The following is a 16,780-nucleotide window of genomic DNA, read 5'->3' on the forward strand; positions in this document are numbered from 1 at the left end:
TTTATGATGCAACTGACTACAAAAGATGGTCTCAGATGTTTTATTGTTCTGCAAGTGTTCCACCGGTGTGGCAGGGTTTTGATGGAGCTTCACATGTGCTTTTTCAATGTTAAAATTCTACAATGGTTACTAAGAATATATATTACAGTTTCTTTTCTGTAGCAAGTGACTAGATGCAATAGCATTATGTATTATATTCGACAATATCATGACATTACCTACAAAAATAAATCCACTCTATAATTTTCCCCTGGCAGACGTATAATTGAAATATAATATTCCATTACACTGATTGTACCAAAAGTACACCATATTTACATTATACCAATATAAGATCTGGCATCCCATTCTGTACTCATCAAAATACATATATTTCCTGAGAACAGGTATGATTTTAGTCAGTTATAAGTTACTCTTATGCCCACATAGATGCAAGTGACAAGGCACACTTTGGTTAAGTCACAAAATGTTGGTTTCAGCAAAGCTGGTGTTTTACACCAAAGGGCAGTTCTATAGTATTGGCTATACAGATACAGTCAGTGATAGTCTATCTTTGTAGCATAGGATAAATGTTTTCATAGAAAACAGCCATGTCAGGTTTCTGACAATCCTGTCCAGTCTAGCCAGACATGTAGATATGTTCCGCCTGAGGTCTACATTTGCTGGTCCAGTTAAACTTACTTAACTAAGTACACATTCTTCATTATTTCCTGACTAAGGCTACACAAAGTTAATTTCATGGATGACATTAACATGGCAAGTTGGTTTTAGCCTTAAAAAAGACATTGGTCCTTTTAAGAAGCGTTGCTTGAACCCTGCCCAGTTAGCCTGGAATCCAAACCTATTATAGCTCCCGAGTCTCTCTCCGCAAATTTGAGAGAGACTCGGGAGCTATAATAGGTTTGGATTCCAGGCTACCGCCCAGTGACAAGTATACACAAATCAAGATATCTCTGACATTAAAGCTACCACAAAATGAGAGATGTCATGACATTTTGACAAGTGTAGTTAAACTCCCCAAACAAGCAACTTTTTGCACTCTGGGTCATCAGTGGATGCCAACCATGATATCAAGTTTATATGGACTAAGTTAAGTACACATTCTTCAAAAGTTAACTAATTAATCTACATCTTCTTCAAACTACAGAATTTCAGTTACGTGATAGTATTATGCAATAGCATCAGCATAAGAATAATTCAATAATCTTTACAGCAGTACTGCCAGCAACATACACAAGTTTATCAAACATACTAAGGAGCATACCCTGCAAATCATACCATTTCCACCAGGCACCTTAGCAATGATATACCCTGAAGATATTCTTCCACAAAATTGCACACACAAAAACATCCCACGTGTTCAATATGCAATATGTTGCACATGTAAAAGGGATAGGGCAATACCAATGCTGTAAGCACTATATAAAGGACAATGCAATCAAAATGACCAATAAAGTAACAGAAGTTAAGACTAAGTACATTACCAGAAGATACACTTGTGACAGCATCCAAACAAAAGCCTTATGCTCAAACTTGAAAGTGATGACCACATGTTAATCATGACTTCATACAGTTGCAATACAAAAAAATCTAATCTTCACTTCACAACCGTCACATTTCTTAAATCTCTCACAGGTGTAGTTAGGTTTATCTTTCATCTGCCATAAACAATTTTGCCACAGGTTTCTGTAGGTAAGGCACAAACTTTGGTGTACTGGCTAAGTGATTTGTCTGAGATTCTGTGTTGTCACAGTGGGCTGTAGTTGAATTGTTTTCCACTTACAAACCTCTAAACTTGACTTTTAAAACACTGTTGATATATAGCAACCCCAAGCAGGGCATCAGACAATAGGAATGTACTAGATTAAAAGGAAAAACCCTGTACATATACATGTATCTATTACATTAAGAGGTATATGAGAAGAAATTATCAAAGACCTGAAATGGCTCTAACTAAAAATGTCAAAGCCTGGTTCCGATGAATAGAACTAAAAGAAAACTTGCAAATCTACCAAATAAAAACTGAATTGGCGTCTATGTAATTACATTATAGAATGGGAATACTGTGGATAAAGCATTAGGGTCATCAAATGGTCCCGTTCAGTGTTTGGTTGAGAGAATGGAAAGTTCTTGTTGTCACGACGTCTATTCCTGCATCTGTTGCTGATGACTTTGGCAGCATCCTCTGTAAGGCATCCATGGTACCCACAACTGACCTGTGGAATGTACATTAACATCATTAAGACTTTTACAAGTAGGAGCCTTGTACATGTATGTAATAGTTCTAAGTTACAATGTTTAATGTCCTAGGTATTACTACCACTACTAACAATGACTTATAAGCTTGACAATAGCTTATGAGCATTCTGCTGTTATGAATAAGGTGTAAAAATGGAATATGAAATAGGCAGTCTGTTCTAGAAATTTGGCACTATTATAGACACTTACCCAACCACTCCTAATATAATGAAGAACATGTCGAGAGCATAATGGCACTTGCTTATAGACCTGGGGGGAAACAAGAACAGAAAATCAGTGTTTGCCTCAGACATTGTAAAGTAATCTTGCATAATAATACTGCAAAAGGATATAATGATGTTGTAATGAATATCATAAAAATGTTAGAAAAGGAAACCCAAGTCCTAAACTATTCTATCATGAACATGGTATTCTTTTTCCACTTTGGAATCTGATTTGGAATCTGTAGGGGACATATCATAAAAGTCATATTTGAGTGACCTAGCTTCAGACTGAGTAAAGCTCAAATCTAGTAGCTGGTGAGGCCCACTAAGAGTCTGAGTCTATTATCACAAGGGTTGTCTCCAGGACCCTTCCCTCCGTCTTGGGATGGAAATGTACATGTTGGGACTGAAAAAATTTTTACCACATCTTTCCAAAAAATCTGCACTTGATGGCAAGAAATTGATGAAAATGTATTTTTATGATCTTAAATTGACAGATTTAACCACAAAAATCAACAAAATGGGTTCCCATACAATGAGTGGGACAGAAAAAGACTTCACGCTGGGGACAGCCCTGACCAACCCAGACTAGCCTGAGACTTACTCCCTGTGTATTCTCATGTGGAAGAGTCCCGGCAGGATGAAGGCCAGTAAGGCACAGCAGGTGGAGCCCAGGAGAGACATGATGGTGGAGAAACTGGGGATGAGTAGCACCACCATGCCTGTGGTCAGCACCAGGCACGCACGCAGGGTATTCTAGAACATGGGCAGGCAATACTACATAGGTCAATATTGAAATCTTGAATGTCTTTCAAATCTTTCAGTCAAATGTGACAACAAATTCTATATCGTAGAGATTTTATACAATATTTTCATACACAAAGTAAAGCTCTTATCAAAAAGCTTTCGATCAGTCCTCTGATCCTTGTCAAGTTGAAATGACCCAAAGCATATCACATACATGTACCCTGATCAAAAGCTTGTTGGTGAGAGCTTCACGGAAATAGCATGTTACCTCTACAATGTTGATTACGATCACAGATGAACTTTCATTTTGAAGAAAATTTAGCAGTCAATTTTTCAATAACAGCGTTAACTCTACTTATCTATGTTGTGTGCCCTTAATACACGTACATACGATGATGTACATGTACATGTGTTACTTTTATTCCCATAAGTGGAAAAGAAGAATGAGCTGTTCCGTACCCCGAGGAAGGTTTGTTTAAGCGGGTCCCTGAACCATTTCTTCTCCAGGATCTGGACCACTGGGAACATCATCACTACAGAGACAGCAAAATATGATACAGGTCACCGATACATTAAACATGAACACATGAAGAATGTCTTCATAGGGAATGATACAACAATTATCTGTGTCAAGAAAATTCTAATGAAGCTTCTATCAGCATTTGAACAGGTGGTGGGAAGTGCTTGCTGGAATACGGCTAAATGTATACTGTAAATGCAGAAATGTTTGTGGGGTTTTAATTTCGCAGTAGGGAGAAAATGGAAGTGTTCATGGTGATTTTGAGCTTGTGTTTGAAACAATAGTAGCGCTACAGTCACACAATGCTTTTCGCGGTAAAGAGTTCACACCGGTAAAACCGTGGACATAAAAACCACCGCGAACATTTCTGCATTTACAGTATTCCCTTTGGATCCCAATATACTGTTACTACTGCACTGTACGTGTAAAATTTGCACATCAAAATGAAAAGTTGGTATCACAAAACTGCTTACCTGGGTATGTGAAGAACAAAGAGAAACAAAGGCAGCCTTTTACCAACAGAGGGAATATGCCTATGGCAGAAACAATAGAAGTCTCCTGTGAATATTTCAACATTGCAATTTCTTATATTACAGAATTCCTGTCATTAGTAGTTTACACTGTAACATTCAACAATCTCTTACAAAGGACAGTACATGTAGAACAACTAACCATAGCAAGTAACATTCAATACATGTACCATCTGCTCTAACTGAAGTACATGTAACTAAAACATTTACCTGGTGGGAGGTTAAGTGTGATGATACTGTTGGTTTCTGGTCCAAATGACTGAGAATGAAGAAAAAAGATGTTTATGGTGAATTTTGCAAGGCTTGTTACAGGTTGCGCAAACATAACAGTGGGCATTCCCAGATAGACAAACATGTGATGTGACAACAAGGTCATTAACAGTTCATACTACCAGAGAATAACATTTTCTATCAAATCTTAAAATCAAAACAATGTCACTCTTCAGTCACTGTGATAGTTCCCATTACCCGAAATGCATGAAACAATTAAACATAGAAGAGAAAGAAGTATCTCACCAGGTATCCACAGACCCCAAACACCAGGTACAGGGTGGTGACAACAAACATGGTGAAGATAAATATTCTGGAAGATAACGGGAAACGGCAGCCATCAGTACATCTCATTCTTGGAATTCCTGTTGATGTGTATTTGCAAATGATATCAAAATTTGAAGTTACACTTTTATAGCAAACTCACTTTCTGAACAGCTGTTTGCTGTCTTTTGCTGCTGATGCTTCCAGTGCAAGGATCATGCCTGCCCCCTAGTGACAAAGGGAAGGAATGCAAGGATTAAGTTTGAAATTGCTGGCACAATTAAATGATATCTGGGTTTTCATGGAACTCTGAAAGAGTTTGGCTTTACATAATCTTTAATGAAAATATGTTTGTGGATAGAACATATGAACATAACATGTACTCACCTCATAACAGTAGATGGCCATGCCAAAGAACATGGGGACTCCATCTAAAGTCATCAGCTTCGGATGAAGGCTGAAATCACCACACACCACTATTACCACCACCATCCCTACACAACACTACTGTCACTACTGGCAGGTCTGGCACAACTGTCATTTACCAGACTACAGTAGTCACAGTTCAACTACCATCCTTGTCTTAAGTGGTTGGCTTAACAGTTGAAATTTACTTGGATTGAGGGTGTGTGTGAATACAACACCCTTTACTTTTATCTGGATTAGCTGGAGCAATCTAAACCCAAGGTTTTAATCTCCTGTGGTACATTCTAATGAGGTTACATGATAACTTCATAAACAAAATTTCTGCATGTTCCAAAAAACTTCCAAGTCAATTCCAGTTGTAGCCAATCACCAAGACCTTTATGGTGTTGACAGAGACCTTAATTTTCTGCTTAAAGATAAAGTGACACTGTACGGGTACATCTAGGACAACAAGCTACAATGTATGGTCTAGTTGAATTTTGCTTTCATAGATACTTTGTTCAGGGGATAAAACTCATTTTGTAGGTTAGTGTTATATCAGATCTATTGTCATGATTTGTAATTTGGACCAAGAACAATGAAAAATGACAATATCAAAGCAAACTCAACATTCACTAAACTCCACTATTGTGTTAGCTATGTTGTCAAAGACCTTGTTGATAAACATGTGTCATCTCATCTTAAAGCAAGAGAACTAAGAAAGTGCAGTTAGCTCATGAACCAAAGGGGGTCCCCACAGACCAAGAGTATCATTGTCACCTCGTAACAGTAGATGCTTATTCCAAACATGAAGCTAAGGCGATTCCAGTCATACATTTTAGGGCTGACTCTGCAAAAGAATGTCATGATACAGGGATGTTTATTACCATATCATACAGTATCAACTTCATGGATCATAAATGGTGCATTTCATCTGATGATGGACACTCATTGTTACAAGTGGAACAGACCATTCTTGGAAGTGATAGGGTGGTTGCTTGAAGCTCAACATTATTTCAATTATCAAGAACCTTCTAATATGACAGTATTTTTATGTGGCAAACTGGTGCACAAAACTATGGGATCTGAGATTGGACCGAGTGGCTATTGATGATATGAAATATCACAGTAACATGAAATTAAAACAACACAATGAGTTGATTTGGCAGATAGCAAATTATTATTGTATGGTTATACTGATTCTAGTCTATTGGTAGGCTTAGGGTTATTCCATTTCAAAATTGGTTGGGGTTCTGTCAGGAAAGCTTTTCGAAATGAAGGGCATTCTAACCAACCTTTTTTCCAAGGGAACATCTGTAGACTTGGTTACACATAACGTAAGGGAGTTAGTTAAAGGGTTAGTACTTAAACAGAAGAGGCCGTGTGAAAAGCTTCCAGACACCCATTTCCAATATTAAAGATGTAATAGCCCTTCTACTCTGCCTTGGTCTTATGTAGCATGCAGAATTCCAGATTGGCATTATGATTCCTTTTTCTGACAAAAAACACTTCTTTTCAGCTGTGTTTTCCCACCTACTTTGTTTCTTGGATGTTATCTCCACTACGGAAAGTCTCCACCCTACCAAACAATGTGCAGCAGCGTGAATGCTAAACAAGCAGCATGGGAGAGAAAACCATCACAGAAGAACAGATCTGCCAAGCTACTGGATGCTGCAGGTTTTTTTTAAAGTGTGATAACGTAGCAACCTTTCATCCCAATGACTCAATCAAGTGTTATATTTTAGCAAGGAAACCTCCTTGATTTTACTAATCTAAACTGTTTAATCGCAGAAGCAGTGCAACATGCAGCATCGAATGACTTGACACATGTGCAAATAAAGCAAAGTAAACAAAGCAAAATAAGATAAAACAATGCAAAAGGCCCAAATGAATGCACTACACACCAGGCATTGTATACTTTCTTTTCTATCAATGCCCACTGTCCCAAGACTTTTGCAATAGGTCAATATGATACTTGATTGATATAATGTTTGTGTTCAAACAAAATCAATGTCACTCAGAGAATGAAACCAATCCATGAATAATGGGATAATGAATGTATAGACCAAAATCACCAAATCATCTTTTTTTTTTTCCCAATGCTGCTGTATATTGGTTATGTGTTAGAAACAAAAGATGGTTGAAAGTGATTTCATTGCTGGTTGTTAGTCAGAAGCACCCAGAATTAGGAGAAATGGACATTAAGTGATTCTTGTCAATTTACCATTAACTGTTGCGACCCTCCTAAATTTAGTGTTAAGCATTGCAGCATCCCCCATGTAGATCCTCAGTTTTGGTAGTATGATGTACGGACACATGGCAGACAGACAGTCTGATTAGTTCTGGCTAGAGCTAAAGTTTGCTATTTGCCAAATCATTTCATAAAACAACACATGCTGGAGGCAACAACTGTGACCCACTGCAGGTTAAGGTGTGATGACAATGGTTCACATGACAGGTGTCAATCACTTACCTGACTTTGCTGACATGTTCAAAGTCAAACCAGAAGACCACGCCATATGCAAACACATTGGCAAAGTCAGCAAACAAGCTGGAGTGGGAACAGATTAGGGGTGTTAGTCGGTCACAACAATATAAAAACTGAATATTAATATAAAAAGAGGTGGATGAGACACATTTGTTATGATATGGAGAAAAAATGTCAAAAGATATGTAAAGTTAGGCAGCATCTGGACTAGTGGTACCAAAGTTTTTACTTGAGTCTACCATAATTGCTTTGGTTTTTATTTTCTTCTTAATACCTGTTTGAGTGCGTGTGAGTGTGTGTGTGTGTGTGTGTGTGTGTGTGTGTGTGTGTGTGTGTGTGTGTGTGTGTGTGTGTGTGTGTGTGTGTGTGTGTGTGTGTGTGTGTGTGTGTGTGTGTGTGTGTGCAGAAAAGGGGGCAATAACGGTACTGTGCCACAATATTCTTTTATCATGGCAAGTTCCTGAAGTGATCTCTTTAAGGCACTTAAGACATGATGAAGAATGTGTATTCTAAATGTCATATGACCTACCTGAATATGGCCAGGTTACTGAGTTGCCTCAGCATGGTCAGTATGGCCAGCGGTGGCAGCAGGATCAGCAGCCATTGGTACCTGTGGAACACAGAGCAGACATTTCAGCAACAGGACTCTTTCCACAACAAGGGAAACTAATTCTTCATCAAATTACTGTGCTTTCTAGGACAACTCTGAGCAGGGCTCAAAATACTGAGTGCATATGAACTTTTTGGCACCCAAAATTAGAGCTGTTCAACAATTTTGTGACTGTATGGTGCACCTAGATATTTGTGTAAGGGTATGTATGTAATGGTACTACAATTGTAAACTAGTTATGTGTGTAAACAGCATATTCTTGACATTTGATAGTAAAAATTCTGAGGCTATGGAATTTCAGATTCAAGTTCTGAAGAGAGGCAATAAGATTTCTAATTACGCTTTGCTAGCATTCTGCTTAATCTAATTTTTTTTTTTAAATTCTGTGCAACTATTCCTAACCATGAATTTTAAACCCTACCCTGAAGGATATTTCCATATTGGTCTTATAATGTCCTCATATTGGTCTAGAAAATCACACACTAGTTTGACCTGTCAAATATATGTATAGACATGAAGCATACTTACATGTGTGAGTTATCCACATAGTGCATGAGATTCTGTGAGATGAATATGATGTAAGAACAGCAGAAGCCTGGGGGAAAATAAGGAGATCACTTAAAGGGTTCATTCACTTATTTCTTACACTACCACCTACACTCATTCAGAATGTATAAAATAGGTAAGGTGTTACCAAGATTATGAAATGACATTTAATAGGGGCCAGGGGTTCAGCTTTTATGATGTAGACAGTCATAAGTATGCACGGAAGGACCGTCATAACATTCATAGGATCAAATCATAGATCAAACTAAACCTTCTCCTGCCTGCATCACGCTCTACATAACTAACAACTAATATCACTTTAGTGAGTGAACTGGTCCGTAGCAGGAATAACGTTCAAAACATGTATCACTGGGAAGCTGGCAGTTGGAATACAAAAGAAGTAAAAGTATTTGAAACAAGCAAAAGTCCTGTTTTTTAACATCTGGTATCATACTACACTGCAATGTCAAGGCTTTAGAGTGAATTTATCATTGGGGATCTGGCAGTTGTAATACAAAAGAAGGTCTGGCGTTTGAAACAAGCAGAACTGGGTTTCTGACATCTGGTATTCTACCACACTGCAATGTCAAGGCTTTAGAATGAATTAGATACACACTAGGCGGCATTTCACAGTAGCAGAACAGAAGATGATTTTGACATTAAGTCCAGGTCATGGCACAGAAGGTCAGGAGGCAGGGCATCCAAAGGACAAATACCTTATCTGTCAACATGGCCTTCAACAATTCTGACTGGCACACTCGGGCTAGTTCATTTAGATAGGGAGGAACAGGAAAGTTCTTCTGATTAAGATGGAGGGTTGAAAATCAGCAGAAAACAATGAAATGCAAGACAAATACTAAATAGTCATTCTATCGGTATGACAGAAAAAGTACAGCTGAGAAATATTACTTTTTAGTTACAAACAAATACTTCGCTAAATACCTATGAATGCCACCTTAAGATTTTTGTAGGCAAGAATGTGTGCAACCCTCACCTGTTTGTGACACAACAATGGAACATTCCACAAGCTGCCTCCCGATTGGTCCAATAGCATGGTATCCTGAAATTACATTACAACAAACATGACTTTAATTTTGTACAACAAAATAAACCTTGTCATAAGCCCCCCAGCCATTACCCTGTATTACTCTATATCAGGCCTGGCCATACTTTCATTACACATTGTTGATGTTGGGATAAAGTTACTGCTATGTCACATGAACATCATAGTGGCCAGGTTATTGGTAAATCCGTGTACATCATTGTGCTATCACTGACTTGTGACAGTTGTACTAAATTATGCATGTTACAGAGATCAGTGCATCAAACAGGTTCAACACAATAGTAGTCAAAGCTACAGTCAGTCAGATCTGACTAGACAGACTAAGCAGGCCTGTGAAAAGTTACCTACAGAATAACAAGAAATTATATCAGTTGTTTGTCTTTCTCTCTCTTACATACATCCCAACCTGCCCAAGAAGACCGCTCGGGTAACAATAAAATCAGGTCTATATAGATGTCGGATTCTCAACGCTTACATCAATGGGAAAAATAATCTAAGAGAACACCAAAAAGCGGTCACATTGGCCAGGTGGTCCTTATGTACAGGTGGTCACTACTACAGGTTTGACTGTAGCTGATGTTAGGAAACAATTTTTCAAATTCAAAGATATACCACCAGTGATACACACAATAAGAGCAAGGATGGCATTATAGCACTTGATTATCCTTCTACAAAACCAGTAGCAATTTAGCTAGAAATATTGGGAGATCAACATGGAAGAAATTATTGTGCAAGTGTGGCAAGTGTATCCTTATCTAAAGGTAGATCAATGTACTTGCCAACATCTCCATAGTCCAGCTCTTCTATATGAAGGTCCTGCGAAAACAAAATTGCATTTTGTTAAATCAAGTATTTTAGCATTTGGATCTCCAGGTATTTCTTGATAGCTAGGAAAATAAAAACATTCAACATAGATCTACACCCTTCAAATATTTAGAACAATCAGATGCAGAACCAACCGTTACAGAGACTCACCGATCCCTTACTTTGGTAAACTCCTAAACACACACAGCTAATCATTGTTTAGACGCTTAAACCGTCATTACTATATGAATTCATAACTAGTATATGTGCAATATTTATTTCTAGGAAATCCGGAAGAATGATGATGATGACGAAGTGTATGTGGTAAGTCGTTTTTTTATTACTTGTAATTTTATAGTCCATGTGTAAATACGATTACTCTGTACAAAAACATGCAATTCAGCCTACTGGCTGCGAAATGTTTTTACATTGCTTCTGTGCAAATAAACCATTCATTCATTCAAATCAAATGAAAACCTTTAGGCAGTGGTAATGAATGTTAATAAAAACCTACTTTCTTAAGGTGCAGGATCTGAATTCAGATGTACACAAGCCTGGCTGGGCTTATAAGTTCTGCTAGTCTGTTCGTAACTTGTCAAAGTCCAGCTTGTCAGAAGCAATATTTTCTGACACACACAGTAATCTTCACAATTACAATTTAGTTACATTACAACATGTAGTTTATAGACTGTGGACATCTAGTATTCCTGATACCTGGAAATTAAGGTATATATTGTGCAAATGTAATGGTACATTTGTCTGAAGCACCAACCATTTCCTCAGTCCCTTGAGTAGCTGTTGAGACTGTACTTACATAAGATGGCGTTCGTCTGTGCTGTTTTCCACCTGTCTTGACATCCCCGTTGTTTTCAGGATGTACTGAGTCCCCATCTAACAGGACCTCCATCTCAATGTCTGCCTCAAACTCCTTGTCATCCGTTCTCTTTGGTCTCTTGTCTCTGTTGATTTTGTACTTACTGTCTATGATCATCAGCATGGCTTTCACACTGTTGGGTATAGAAGTGTTACCACTTGTCAGGATCTATACATCATACTAATATGTGCATGTGACAGTGACATATGGTAAATGCACTGGAGTCTCCACAAAAATATTAAATCTTACAATAGTTTATAATGTAATAATCATATAATAGCATAACATCAGATCCAGACTTTCAGAAAAGTGGGTCTGCCATGCATCTACATCTTTGGAAAATCCTGTCAAATAAAAATATCATTTTGGCACACAGGCTCTGTGAAACCCTGCTGTACAGATAAATGCATCATTCAAAATGCTATAATTTGCAAACAAAGTTGGGAATACAACTTTCAATGAACTGATGTGTATCTATCTTATAAAACTTTCCATTGGCTGGAATGAATATGCACATCAAAAGCACCTTAACATCTCTCTCTCTCTCTCTCTCTCTCTTGGCTTGGCTAAACATTTAAAGATAAACCAAGGACATTATATAGGATGTCCTTGGATAAACCTAAACCTAAGTAAAAACAATCAGAACCAATACCTGAGGATACCAACTGCTGTCATGATGATCATCCCCTCGATTATTCCAGCCTATGTGATAAACATGGACGGTAAAAAAACCAATTGATATCAATGATTTTCATACCTACTAAGTCAACAAAGCAATGTGGTCTACAGGCTTTATTTTTATCCAGTAATTTTTGCTGTGTCCATGGACTTTATCAGGAATTTAACCCATATTCCTGACACAATAGGATAGGGTCCTGACCACATATCCCTAAGATCAGGGTGCATCAGGAAAGTGGGTCAAATTCCTGACAAAGGCTGGGCACGACCGAAAATTTAGTATATTTTGTGTTGGATAAAAATTGTAAAAACTTAATATTTTTGAGAGGCTTAAGCTATTGATAACTCTTCATTTAATGACGAGTCTTTCCAACCAGCATTAGTTCTTGTTTACAATGTATAGATAAATCCAGTTCTGATTTACCGATTATCATTATGCAACAGCCAACTGGTTAGATTTTAACATGTACAGATTGCTTTGATGTCAGAAATGCAATTCAGTCTATGGACTGTAAACCATGCAGCTACTAGCATTTTCAATAAACCTGTCTACAGTACAGCCAACACGTGTTGTCTGTTACTGCTAACACTACTACTGCTAGTGTTAGTACATGGATCAATACCTTGATGGAACAATGTTTAACCAACAAATAAGTGATAACTACGGTATGAGGGGAGAGCAGTGTGTCTGAGGCACATCTGTGAAACTGTCAGCACAAGACATTTTTCTTGATTACTGTCCCTAGTAAAAATAGACTGATTTTGATACATCACCGTAGCCAAAACAACTACGGTGGGATCTGGTGTGAAGACCAGTTTTTGGACTGGAGAAAGGATTTTGACTGGGTCTTGTTTACTGTTACTTGTGAAATAACATTTCACCTCCACTTACTGTGTATTTCTGTATTATCAACGTTAGTACATTACCTATGCATGACAAACTACGTAAACATGAAAGTTACTCTGCTCTATACTGGTTGTCAACGTCACCACAACAATATCATCAAACGTTTCATCCTGACATGTAACAGCTTGAAGAGGATAGGATAATACATAATTCATAATGTCTTAAGTTACCTCCTTAAAGGCATAAGGAACACCAAGAACTCCTGCTCCGATGAAGGAGATGAAAATGTTGGCGAAGATCTTGAGGGGGTGCCTGGTGCCCTCCCCATCCCCACCTCCGCCGCCAACAGACATTTTCTCGATATCCGGCTCTTCTGCGTGGAGACTTTTCCCATCAACAACGACGTTAAACTGTTTCCTGGGCGCAGAGTGACAGCGTGGCGATGTCCGGTGTGTCAGGAAGACAATATTTGACTACCTGGGACAGGTAAGAGCCTGGATTGACTCAGGTAACACCCTGGCCACGTCGCGCATTCACTAATACCTAACCACACAAATAGGTTAAAGGTCGTATATGGACGATACCATTACAGCACGTGGTGGGGATATATGGTCCGTGTGAATTTGTTTAGCTCCTTTGCTTTAGATGCGGCAAGGAGGTTTAATCTTGATAAGACCTCTTTCGATGCGGTGCTTTCTCTTGCTAACATTATATTGGGGATAAATTTGTGTCTTGGAGCAAATCGCTTTTTGTCTCTGGTATTTTTTTTTGTCGAAGAACGAAGACACATAATCAGAGTGGTATCTCCGGTTATCACTTGCACAATCTTGGATGTAGGTAATACTGGTACATCCGATGATCTACAGGTAAATACCTATACTGATATTCGTAGAATGAATAATTAAGTAACAAAGATACAGCTCATTGGTCTCATTTGTGCCAAAGATCTCTCACTCACTCATCTCCGCCGCCGCTTTTCAGTCACCATGATGACAGACAACCCCTTGTGGCGCATATGTACTGTCAGTCCAGCTAGCTGAGTCTCTTAATTTCATTTCATTTTATTCATTTCACCAGGAAGTACTTATCGCCGGCAGGCGCTTTTCAAAGAATCCTGAGGGAAGGACCCCGACATAAGATATGAAGAAAAAAACACATCATATGATCACAAAAAGAAGAAAAAAATGCGACTTAAACAAATTCGTTAATAAATACAAATAGAAATCGTAAGTAACCAGTAGTACAACTAAATCAAGATAACTCAGTACAAAACAGAAATATGCGTTTGTCAAGAAAATAAAATGGTCAACGTTTCTTTGTTCCCAGTTTTTTTTACCAATCTCGCCTCGTTTTCAGCTGGCAAATGGAAGCTTACCCTGCCATCTGTTTCAACCAAAGGTCTACGTTTCCACCAAAACCCACCTGTCAACCCGACTTCAGTACAGCTATGTAAATCCATGCCAAAATGCAAAAACACATCCTGGGCTCCCTCCAGAACTGATCGTTAGAGGCCGTTGCTCATTCGTTAGTCGTTACGAACATAGAGCCGATTGCACTTTCACTTTCACTTTCTCTTCCTTTCACCCAGAGACCGGCCTTTAGCCATTCAATGGGAGTGCGATAGTTGCGTTACCCATTTTGTCACGCCGTGCGAAATACGAAAGAAGAGGCCTTAGAATAAAAGTAACTGATTCCTGCGGGAACAGGTTTTCTGCGCGTGAAGAATTTGCGCGTGAAACTTTGCGCGTGAAAATTTGCGCGTGAAAAAATAAATTTGTTACAATATGTCAGAAAATGTGTAGTAAAAAATTCTTAGGCTGAAAAATATGACCCTGTGATACAATTTTCCTCCTGTCACCTGAATTTTGGGTTTGAAAACTCTTGATTTCTAGGTCCCTTGGGAATAGGTCCCTCGGGAATAGTTGAACTTTTTTAGGCTTGAAACCTTAACATTTGAAAATCACTCATATTTTTCAGAAATACATGGTCCACTTACTTAAATTAGCTTTTGTATTGTAAAATGTAACTACTTGAGGCTTTTCACTATTCTACTGGCTTTATTTCATCTTTCCTCAAGCAAATGCTTTCACGCGCAAATTTCAAACTTTTTTGCGCGTGAAAACTTAACATTTGAAAATCAGTTGTAAATCACTTGAAAATTGAAAGAACAAGATTTTGAACTGTAGAATGCAATGATAAGATACTTAATTCTATTCCATGTCATCTTATTTCAACTTTTAAGCTTAAAACTCCAAAAAAGGTTGTAAATCCCTTGGGAATCAGCTCACATATTCCCAAGGGACCTAAAATTCAAACAAAAAATTCAGGAAACAGATGCAAAATCACATTGTGGGGTAACATTTCTCTGACTAAGAATTTTGTAGAGCACATTTTCTGACACATTTCATGTACTTTATTTTTTCACGCGCAAATTTTTCACGCGCATATTTCTCACGCGCAAATTTCTCACGCGCACAAAACCCCAACCCATTCCTGCGATGGAGAGAAGTCAATCAAAGTTGACGCTAAGGTAACATCCCCTGCAGAATCCGTATGGCGGTTTTCTTTTTCAAGTTACAGTTTTGTTATTACATTTTTTCTTGTTGCTGGTCCGAAAACTGGCCGGAATTCGAAGGAGTCTGCAACGGAGGCTAACACGCATTACTGTGCATGACTAATATCAGTGATAACGTGCATGTCAATTCTGTGCGCGTGGGGTCAAGTGTCTACTTATTAAGGTTAGGAGTCGTGACGAAAATGGCTTTAACAAGCTGATTTTAGATAGACTTACGTTATAGGTACACTTGAGGAGGTCTTAGATGAGGTCTATATTAGGAAAGTGCGTAGGCTTTTATTTCTCATTAGATGTCATTGTGACGTTCCCCACCTACGCCATACAGGCCGCGCTAAATGAGACAAGGCTTGGCAAAATCCATACCGCAAACTACGCACAAAATCGCCACTGGCACTGCGTACGTCAGTGTTACTGTGGTAGCAGACTGACTCTATGTGCGAGGTAACCTGTCATTCACGGCTTTACAGTCCGCGGTTCACCCGGTACTCAGCCGTACACGTGGTTTAAACATAAGTGAAGTATCTCTCACTGAGTTACCGATTTACCTGTTGGGAACCTGTGCTGGTGATAAGGCCATGTCGATGTGATTATATGGATGACATCCTCTGGCAACGAAAAAAAAAAACGATGCGAGTGTACAAATAAATAAAAAGTTGCCTTCATTATGAAATCTAAGTGATCAGAAAGGATGAACAAAACTAAACACACAGATTATGGTTAACCAAACAATACATTTTTCATTTTTGTTCTTTCACATCTTCTTTGACTTTGGGATTAGTTTTGGCATTCTACGACATTGGTATCCGTTTTCCAAAATATCTTTTGCACTTTACAGCATATATTCCCCAGCGGAATGCTCTCAGGTCTGGCACGGTTGTGACGGCTCCCACCGTTGAGTCGTTCCGTGCCAGGCTGGAGGCCTGCCCGCCTTAGTCTGGGACCTCCTCCCCCCCCCCTATTTTACCACTCGCGGGGTCATCTGAGGGTAACAAAAATGATGATGATATTTCTTCATTTCGTAGTTGCTTTGTACGATTTACAGTATGACCGAAAAGGTTTTTTTTTTGAGAGGGTCGAAAATTGATACGCGCGCAGAT

General features: G+C 38.5%; 1 protein-coding gene across 4 annotated transcripts; it reads right to left on the reverse strand.

Annotated features, from left to right (window-relative positions):
- Nucleotides 1-24: 24 nt before the first annotated feature.
- On the reverse strand, nt 25-13,674 carry LOC136436617 (uncharacterized). Of its 4 annotated transcripts, none has more exons than XM_066430758.1 (18): nt 13,339-13,674; nt 12,236-12,285; nt 11,524-11,716; nt 10,685-10,721; nt 9,837-9,902; nt 8,825-8,891; nt 8,216-8,296; nt 7,672-7,749; nt 6,736-6,777; nt 5,181-5,250; nt 4,957-5,021; nt 4,776-4,842; nt 4,470-4,518; nt 4,203-4,262; nt 3,669-3,742; nt 3,067-3,218; nt 2,449-2,508; nt 25-2,216 (listed from the first exon to the last, which is right to left on the reverse strand). In XM_066430758.1, exons 1-18 carry the CDS (start codon nt 13,459-13,461, stop codon nt 2,087-2,089), a joined length of 1,464 nt encoding a protein of 487 aa, XP_066286855.1. In that variant the 5' UTR covers nt 13,462-13,674; the 3' UTR covers nt 25-2,086. The 4 variants fall into 4 exon arrangements, with proteins under 4 accessions (XP_066286855.1, XP_066286856.1, XP_066286857.1 ...); XM_066430759.1 differs by lacking the exon at nt 5,181-5,250 and adding an exon at nt 5,979-6,048; XM_066430760.1 differs by lacking the exon at nt 6,736-6,777.
- Between the last annotated feature and the right edge of the window lie 3,106 nt (nt 13,675-16,780).

The sequence above is a fragment of the Branchiostoma lanceolatum genome, chromosome 6 (assembly GCF_035083965.1).
Source record: "Branchiostoma lanceolatum isolate klBraLanc5 chromosome 6, klBraLanc5.hap2, whole genome shotgun sequence".
NCBI classification, from domain to species: domain Eukaryota; kingdom Metazoa; phylum Chordata; class Leptocardii; order Amphioxiformes; family Branchiostomatidae; genus Branchiostoma; species Branchiostoma lanceolatum.

Coding starts and splice junctions, on each gene's coding strand:
- LOC136436617 (XM_066430758.1), bottom strand. CDS start 13,461: ATGTCTGTTGGCGGCGGAGGTGGGGATGGGGAGGGCACCAGGCACCCC. Junction 12,286..13,338: donor TTCCTTATGCCTTTAAGGAG/GTAACTTAAGAC, acceptor TTTATCACATAG/GCTGGAATAATCGAGGGGAT. Junction 5,022..5,180: donor TGGCCATCTACTGTTATGAG/GTGAGTACATGT, acceptor CTTTGTCACTAG/GGGGCAGGCATGATCCTTGC.